Genomic DNA, 10,277 nt, shown 5'->3' on the forward strand with positions numbered 1-10,277 from the left:
ATTATTTATTTATAAATTCATTATTTTATATATAAAAAAATACTATTAACTCCTTTCCATTAAAAACTCAAATGAAATTCCGATCCAAAAGGCAATCAATTGATTGTTTTTTTTATTGATTAACTAATTGAAGAAATTGTTTTCCTCATTGTTTTTATCTCAAAAATGATATATTTTAAGGAATTTATTTTATTTCTATAAAAATTTTACTTAAAATTTCTTTTTTATATTCCTATTTATATTTATATATATATTATAATTATAATAATTAGTATTATTAAAAAATATATAAACTTTTCTAGCGTTTAACGCATTTTCTCAACGAATATAATTGACTATAATTTACTTTTACAAAATTATTTTAAAAACTTGTGGAATGATTTCATTATAATTATTATTATAATTAATATACTTTTATTTTTGTTTTGTTTTTTATGACTAATATGTCTTTTTGTTTATACTACCAATTAATTTGTGTGCATTATATTATTTTTATTATTATAATTTTATATTTTGAAGAGTATTTTCTATTGTAAAGTTAATTATATAATTAAGTTCAAATCAAATTTTATGATTATAATTATAAAGATATTATACAATTATTTAAAAGAAACAAAGATATATTTTATATTTTTTCCATAATCTGATAATATTTTGATAATTGAAAAGACGATATATATATGACAATGTGTGTTGTTTTAATTATACAGTATATATATAGCAATAATTAATTAATTTTGTGCCTTTATATATATATATATATTTACATAACTATAATTATCATTAATTTTTATTATATAATCAATTCATTTTCATAAAGAGTTTCTGTAATTTTAAAATTCATATCTAGTCCAAGAAATTCAATAAAAAAATAAAAAATATTATATTAACACGAATTTTGTGCATAAATTAATTTAAATTATTAAAACATAAATTTAATAAAAAAACTACACGCGTAAGTAATTTTTGTTGTTTTAAAATTCAGATAATCATTAATAATCGCCTCAAATGGCCATCAATTTAATTACTTAATAATAGTGTTTCAGATTTTAAAAATGTGAAAACAATTGGTAATGCCTTCAAACAAAGCCCCGGACGACAATCCAGTGCCACAATTATGTAATGTTTATTTGGTTTCACTTTAAAAACCCAAAAGATTTTTTAAATAGAGATAAAATAATAATGAGATCATGAGTTAAAAATATAAACTTAAAATATATGTATGAATCAAATGTTTTTTAGGTAAATTTATTTTAGATTTTTATGTTTTGTTTTTTATTAAGTTATTTGGGAAATGATATCATATAATTGAGTCAACAGATAATTGGGCTCTTAATTAAAAAATCTCTTTTCCTTTTAAAAATAATTATTTTTCAATACAAAAATAATGTTTTAAACACTATATGATTGAATTAATATTATTATTACATTATTAAAAAAGTCAAGTTTGTTGGCCCTATTATGTTATGTATGTGTTGTTTCGATAGTTTATCAAACCATCTAAAAACAGTTGTCTCACAACTATAGTAACAAAAACTAATAGTCGACTATCATTACGTGCTATCAGTGTTTGCAATTGATTTTCAATGGATATTATAACTGCAAAACTACAACAAATGTAAATGAATTTATTCATTACTATTGTATTATACAATATGATATCTATATTACAGTATAGCTTATAAGCTAAATGATAGCAATATTTGTTTGAAAGTGAACTGAAAATATAGATATTATTTTTGAGTGTAATTAGCGAAGCAAATCTAAATCTAATATCCAAAGGTCTATAACTAATTAAATACACAACAAATGTAAAAATATATTTATTAAGTCATTATAATAGCAAATAATATAATGTTATTGTATTATTATTATACTGTATATTTTGTATATAGAAAAACGAGTTATAATATTTTGTTGAATAAATAGGGAATTATATAATATATTCAAATGAACCGTTTTTTTTGTTTGTATTCAAGTTTGTATTAAATTTAATGATAACTGTATAATTAATATACAATTTAGAAAAAAATAAATATTAATAATAATCAACAACAACTACAAAAATAATAATTTGTTACTAAATATAAATTTTAATCCAAAAAAGTCGCACAATGTATTAAAAAATGTATAAACATATTGTGTAACATTATTAGTTAAAGACAATTAAGTGGTTTAAAAAATATAAAAAAGAGGTTTACTATCAGATCAATCATTTAATAAGTCAATGGTTAAGGAGATCTAAAGAGTAGACTCTTTTTTCTCTTAAAGTGAAAATCATTGTATCCCTCATTCACCACAAGATTAATGAGCTTTTCATACATTTTTAAATTAGATTTTGAATACAATTTTATACTATACTATCATATAAAAGTTATATATATATATATATATTGAATATAAATTATTTAGCTATCAATCAAAAGGCAACAGCAAAAAGAAAATGTTTGATAATATTATATACAGTATATACAGATAATATTTTGTTTTTCAGATCAAAATCTATGTTGTATTTTATTTATTGTAAAAACATTAAACATTTTGTAATATTAAGAAATGTATTGATGTTATTCAATAGCAAATATATTATTTTACTTTATAGTAAATTAAATGGAAAATATATAAATGGAAAAAATTTATTAGAAAATAATATGTAATATAAAAGTTTTTCGTTACTATTAGTTTTTTGTTTTACAAGGATTTTTGTATAACCCGTTATTAAAATAATCTTAAACTATAGTTAAGTAGAAAATAATTTTACTTTTTCTCTCTTTCTCTCTCTCTCTCTCTCTCTCTCTCTCTCTCTCTCTCTCATTATTATCATTATTATTGAATAGAAATGGTATTTCGTAACAAAAAAAATATTTGTTTGTATGTATAGTATGTATGAAAAACTCTTAGACCAATAATTTACTCGAAAATCGGGTCAAACACTGTCTGTATATGAAAGCTAACGGTTTGTCCGAATAAAATAAAAAAAATTACAAAATAATAAATAATGAAAAGAAAGAAAGCAATGAAAGACAGATACTGTAGATATACAGTACTAATAAAATGAAAGTATTTTTTGTGTTCAAAAATAAAGTAATAGAAAACTATAAAAATGTTTGTTTAGTTCAAATGAAAGTTACTTTATTTTCGTTATTAGTTTTATAATACTACAGTAGTTTATACTATATATTCAATAGATTAGTTAGTTTTTATGGTACAGTATATGTTTTTGTCGATTGCGTGTAAATTATTTGAGCTTTTTTAAGACCTGCTATTAAAACATATAAAAATTATTAGTTTTTAAGCATAAATTTTAAAATAGACCGTTAAAATTGTTTTTATAATTTAAAATATACTGTACTCTCTCTCCCTTTCACAACAGGTATAAAAAGAGACCAAAGTATGTCTAAAACGAGTAAAATAATCACTTTTTTTTGTAAAGAAAAACTGAAAAATAGCCTAAAGTTTACAACAAAAACATAATTCATTTGAAAGTAAACAGACAGTTGTTTAGCTGTTGATAATGCATTTGACTTTATTTGAACAAATGATTTAATACATAAATATTTATTACATAACTTATTGAAACATATGTAATATAAATATAAATACATTTATATATATATTTAAGAAAAATAACAAATTTAAACTCTGAAAATGAAAAATAGTCTGAAAAATAAAAATAAATAAAAAATACAAATATATGGCCACAAAAATAAAACCTAATCCCCTATCACTAAGATATTCGGATATTTATAAACATAAAGTTGTTAGTGTCCGCCAGTATTACCATTAATAATGGGAGCTATGGGTGGGTTATCGGAGAGTAATCTTTCTTTTTTGATGGGATGTTTGAGCTCCTCGTGCCATTGCGATCGGTCGGAGCACTTGAACTCCAGGTCCATGTGATTGACCGGCGGTAACGACAACAGAGCTCTCAATATGTTCTCAATGCTGGCCCTCTGTTTGAACAATGCGTTTATCACACGACCACCTCTTTCAACGAGCGGTGCTTTACATAAATAGGTTAACAATGAAAGCACTGAATTGAATGACTGAAATTTGGCCGAAGAGTCGGCGCCTATATTGCCATACAATTTATGAGAGAAAAACAAGTCGTTTAGTTGATAGACATAAATAGGGCTATAAATGGATATATTTTGTTGTTTGCATTAGACTTACTATGTATTTGAAATTTGATTCTCTGACAGAGTTCCGCCAGAATCGCCAGATCCAGGATTATGGGCGACGCCAACAACGAGTCCTCACAGGTGTTGTGGACAACTATAGTGTTTTTGCCGCCCAACATAAGCTCACTTACATACTCATCCATAGCCCGTTTAGAGTCTCCCACATACGGCACATATTTTATCACAACACAGTGGTCCGGCTTTTTCAAACCCTCACCGTAAAGCACTTGATTCGAGGCCACCATATCATCGACAACATTAGATTTTGAGATTTCTTTACTGCGAAACTGTTTGGGCGCCGACAGGTTATAGCCATCATTATTACCTAAATGATTGTAGCTGACTATAGAGCACGGCTTAATACCGGCGCTCACCAGAAAATCAACCAACACTGACTTAAATTTGGTTTGACCCGACTTGAAGTCATCGCCAGCTATGAACACACCCTCCCTTTCGGCCAAATCGATGAGTCCCGAAACAAATGTGTTTTGCGGCGATCCGTTTATAAAAGTGCACTAAAAGTACCAATAGTTCAACAAATATGTTATTATTTTATGAAAAATTAGTTTTGGTATTAGATTTGTTATAACAAAAAATAAATCAATTATTAACTACTTTTTCAAGAATAGCTGCCACAGCGTATAGCAGTGATGGCGCCAACTCTGCCTCATTGCGTTTGATTGCGGCCAACAGGTTGTCGGCCGTATCGTGAATGCCGTCAATAATTTCGGTAAACCTCTCAGTATTTGCTGTCCACAACACTATAATTGTGTCCAAACTGTTTTTAGCTTTAAAATCGCGAATATCGGCTCTGATTATCTCAATTTGAGCCCATTTATCATGTGTTGCAATCACATTGTCGGCTCTGTCACTCTGATTGGCCGCAATAAACTCGGGATCATAAATGGCTTTTCGTGGTTTCATGTTTGCCATTAATGGGATCAGTTGTGTTTGTAGATTATAATCTAAGACTTTTGCTCTTTTCATGGTTTCGGCTAAATTGGCGCTCGAAATATCCCAACCGTCTAATACTAGATCATTAGGACTAACCATCGGTACGACGTCTTTCATAGGAATGTATACATCTTTGCCTAAAATGTTTATATTTTTGTTACAAAAATTATTGTTATATTTTTTGTGTATTTATTATTAGCGCCTAAACCCTAGATTTCTTAAGTGATAATTATCACGAAAACCAAAAATCTTTTATTAGATTTTAATTAAAAAACAAAACAAATCAAATAATAACAAATAAACATTTGATTTTTCTATTGATTATTATATATTTTTAAATAATTATTTTATAAATAATTTTTATTTTACACTTAAAGTCGCAAAACACTTAAGGGCTAAAACTAAGTAACAATAAAAAAAGTAAAACTTTTTTTTAAAGAAAAAATAATCTGTTTTTATTTGGTATTTTTGTTTGATTATATCAACTAAATGTGTTATTAATAAGCAGTCAATCAATCATTTGGAGAAAAAATATGCTTAAATTTCAATATAATATTCATAAATCCAATATTTATGTAATTTGGGTTTTAGGGGTAAAGAAACCCGAAATATGAGTTTTATAAATATATGTATATTTATATATATAATCTTTTTATTATTATTATATGTTTCTCTCTTTGAATACCATTTTATTGCTCTTAATTTATTTTTGTGGCACTTCTTTAAAATCTTTATTAAAGACTCTCTTAATCACATAAATTTTGTCTTTAAATACATAAATTTAATTTCTCTCTCTCTCTCTTTGTATTTCTCTTTTTAAATATTAATTTCTATATTTAGATGGCTTTCAATGAATCCAGAAATAAAGGCTTATTATTTATGATCTAATTTTATTTCTTTTTTTAAATATAGAATTTAATTTGTAATAACTATTTTAGTAAATGTTAGCACCAGTAATAAATTTGTCGGTTTATATATGATATATTGTATGTACAGTATATCATGTATGTATCACTTACCGGAAGGATCTGTTCCCAGTAATATTGTCGATGACTGTGTGATACTTCCAAAGTAATTGGCTTTTACTGTTCCCTCCTTTGTTTGCCATTGCATTTTGTGTCTGTTGGCCAGTATGGCACCGGTCACTGTCGACCCATTATTACCGCCCCATCCCACTAACATTAGTCCAGTTTTGGGCACCTGGCGCTCTGTCCTGAATGTGAGCACCGTTTTCATGGGATAAATCTATATTACGAAATAATAAAATCAATATTATATACCGGTATAACAGTCTATTGAATATAATATTAAATGTTTCACAGCTCTTGTATTATAGCTATATAGTGAACTACATTATACGCTATTATGTAATACAGTGGTTATAAAAGTTCATCGATTGATACACTAGTTTGAACGAGACCTTGAATTTGATAATCATTAATAACTTAAAACCATTTATATTATACTATATATATATATATATGATACAGTATTATAGATTAAATATAGTATAATAATAATATATATATATATATATATATTTATTACAGTATATAATTATACAATATCTACTGATATATTTTGTTGTCAATCAATGAATTTGTATTTTATATTTTGAGTAGAAATCATTCTTAGATTATCATATTTTTTATATTTATAAAAAAAAGTAGGCAATGACTGTGAGCTAAACTTAATAGCCAGAGTGTCACCTAATTACTAACCATATTTTTAAATAAATTTATCATATTATTAAACATACAAACTTAATATAAAAGATAATAATGTTTATATGATAGTAATATATTATATTTATATAAATATAACACAAGTCATCCACGCATTTCACATCAGTTTGAAAATTTTTTCTAATTTTAACAACAAATTTTAGTTAATAAATTTTATCGATTATTTTTTGGTTGAGATTTTTAATGATTATAAAAATACATCAAAAATAATGTGTGTAACAACTTATTAATGTTTTTTTTCATATTAATATTATTGTGATCTTAATCTAGATTTACATGACTTTTATATTTAAAAAACTAAATAAATTCCTGATTATTTAATATATATTTACACACTATAAGAGATTATTATTATTATTATTATTTACTGTATTATGTAATTATAAATTACTTTAGACTTAAGTAAAAATGAAATATAATCGACACATACCTTAATATTACCGGTTTTCTCATCCCGTTTGCATTTAACGGACTCATATTCATAGTCCGATTCAATGAGATCATCATAATATCGGACATTAGGACTTTGGACAACAATATTGTTATTATTTGGAACCATAATTGACTGATAAATATTAATTAAAAAATTTAAATATTATAACTTATTAATAAAATATTTGCACTTTTATATAAAAAAAATATTGAAAAAATTGCAATGAATACGTGTATATAAAAATCAATGAATGAATTAAAATAGATAAATTGAAATGAGTGTCAAAATTATCGATATTTCAAAATGAAATGACAGTATATTTTTCTGTAAATGTTTGAACAAATAATTATTTAATTTTATCAAACGTCTAACATTTCAATTCAATCGCTGCATAACTCTTACAGTATTTTCTCATCTATTTATATAATTTTTATTAGCGGATGTCGAGGACATATCTCTATAAAAAAAATCATATAAACTACTGTATTATCAAATAACAAAAATCTCAGTTTTACTAAATCTGTAATACATTTATTCAGTGACACACTGTCTCGTATCACTCCTACGGCGCGTGATTAGGATATTTGGATTCTCTGCACATGAGATCTGACGTACTGTTGCACCGGTAGATGTTATTGAAGCGCTTGCACTCTGTCTGCTAACTCATATTAAACACAAAATTGATAAAATTGACAAAAATTTCCAGAATATTCAATCTTAAAATGCAATTACTTTTATTTTATTTTTTAAAAATAATGTTTGTTTTGTCACATAAACTTTGTTACTGTTATTTGCAGTTGTTGTCAAATTTAGGGAAAAAAATATTTATATATAAATAGATAAATGAGTAACTAATAAATATTTTTTGAAATGAAAATTAATTTTTTATTATTATGATATTTCCATGGATAAACATTAATTAGTTAAAATTATATAATTAATGTAATAAATATATGACTAACAAAAATTTCCATTAAAATAATAAATGTTAGTTATAAATATTAACTTTTAATTTATTAACAAATTTAAAATCATGATTTTTATGAATTAAACAATATTTTAAAACACGTTGAGTATTAAAAATATTTTTAAATATTAATCACTTTTATAGTAATATTGAAATAATTAAAGTAAATAATATACACGTAATAAATAACATATCATTACAGAAATTGTGTAAATAAAACCAAAAAAATTAAAAAATAATAATGATTATAATATATGCAATTAAAATAGTTCCTAAAATTTATGTAAAATAATATCCAATATACAATATATAGCTTAATATATGGTTATTTAATTCATATATTAATAACAATGGATTTATACAAAATAAATTCAAATTTACCTGTTTTTATGTAACAAACAATTTGACAATTTTTTGAAATATTGTTTAAAAATGAATATTTAATGATTAGTTTTATGGGTTTTATGAGAATTTTTTATTTTTATTTTGAACTTTTGTATTATTTTTAATGGTTCCCAAAAGTTATGCCACAAATTATAAATTAAAATTAAATGCAAAATATTTATTCAAAATTTCATATATAAAATACATTTATTATTTTGAATACAATGTTTCGGGCGTTTATTACAAGTCAAGCATAATTATAGACAAAAAATGAGGTAAAATCCGCAATAATTTTCAAAATAATAATGTTTTTGAATACTTTTAGGTCTAATCTCTTAATGTATAAAACAATATTTATATAAATATAATTTAAGTTAATTATACTGTAGAGGTTAATCTAAAAATGCATTAATATTTATATCTAAAAAATTGATTATTTTGTGGAAATAATCTACTGTTTTATTCAACAAAATCAATAATAATAATAATAATATTACCTTGTATCGATTATTTAATGACAAATGTGTTATAACTTATATGTAAATATTACATGAATTATACAAATATGAATTAATGAAATGAAAAAATGAATAAAAGAAATGTCATATAAAAAATACCAAATTGAATGTAATATTTGTTAATAAAAGCTTTTTCATACAAATTAAAATAACATTTCATTTTTTGGACACCTATTTGTATGACAAGATATACAGTATAGTCCTAATATGATTGCTAATACAAATACACTGTACTATTGACTAATAAGTATCAAATAAAAAATAATGTAAAAATGTTGACACATATTTTGATGTTATAATGTTTTTTCATAGATTTTTATCTCATTTTATCAAATCTCATAATTTTCAAATTAAGGTTTATATCATATGAGTTGAAACATCAGATTTCGGAAATATATTAAGATATGAAAATTCACACAAATATCTTATCTATAATCAAATTAATTTTTAAAATTGTGTATTTAATATCATTTGATAATATGTTTTTGGATAAAATAGTAATTTTTTGTTATATTAAACTATCTGATGTTTTCAGATAATATGATATACACGAAATAAATGTATTACAATATTATTAATAATAATATTTAGCAAACTATTTATATTTAAAGCTTAAACCTTTTATTCCATTGAATACATAATATAATAATAAAATTTCCTCAAAACATAATAGAAATACAAAACACATATTTATCTATAGATCATAGGGTTAGTGGCATTTGTAAAAATGGTATGAGCTTTGGGTTATGTCAGGGCATCGGAAAAAATTGTTGTATTTTATTGTTTATTTTCAATGGCATTGAAGGTATTGTTTTATATGTTGAATATGTTTTGTTGTTGTTGTAGTGATTATGGGAAATGGTATACAATGTGATGAGTGAATAAATTCACTAAACTTTGAACCCGAACTTTGAAATTTATATACTGTTTAATATATAAAACAAAAATATCTTTATTTATATTTTCAATAAATGACTGAAATTTTTTGTTTCTCAATATATAATATATTGTATATATAAATCTTTTCCAGTCTTTTGACTTTAAAAAATTCAATTACCGGTAATATTAGATGTCTAGCTATTGATAGCTAATTGG

At 23.7% G+C, this 10,277-nt stretch overlaps 1 protein-coding gene across 1 annotated transcript; it reads right to left on the reverse strand.

Moving 5' to 3' along the window:
• Nucleotides 1-3,624: 3,624 nt before the first annotated feature.
• LOC128965631 (uncharacterized) lies at nt 3,625-7,949 on the reverse strand. The gene is made up of 6 exons (XM_054312369.1): nt 7,929-7,949; nt 7,311-7,445; nt 6,155-6,380; nt 4,797-5,272; nt 4,174-4,696; nt 3,625-4,072 (listed from the first exon to the last, which is right to left on the reverse strand). Exons 2-6 carry the CDS (start codon nt 7,437-7,439, stop codon nt 3,762-3,764), a joined length of 1,665 nt encoding a protein of 554 aa, XP_054168344.1. The 5' UTR covers nt 7,440-7,445; nt 7,929-7,949; the 3' UTR covers nt 3,625-3,761.
• Between the last annotated feature and the right edge of the window lie 2,328 nt (nt 7,950-10,277).

This window comes from Oppia nitens, unplaced genomic scaffold, assembly GCF_028296485.1.
Source record: "Oppia nitens isolate AA-2021 unplaced genomic scaffold, nextdenovo-longstitch-racon4-pilon3 scaffold17_pilon_pilon_pilon, whole genome shotgun sequence".
Taxonomy (NCBI): Eukaryota; Metazoa; Arthropoda; class Arachnida; order Sarcoptiformes; family Oppiidae; genus Oppia; species Oppia nitens.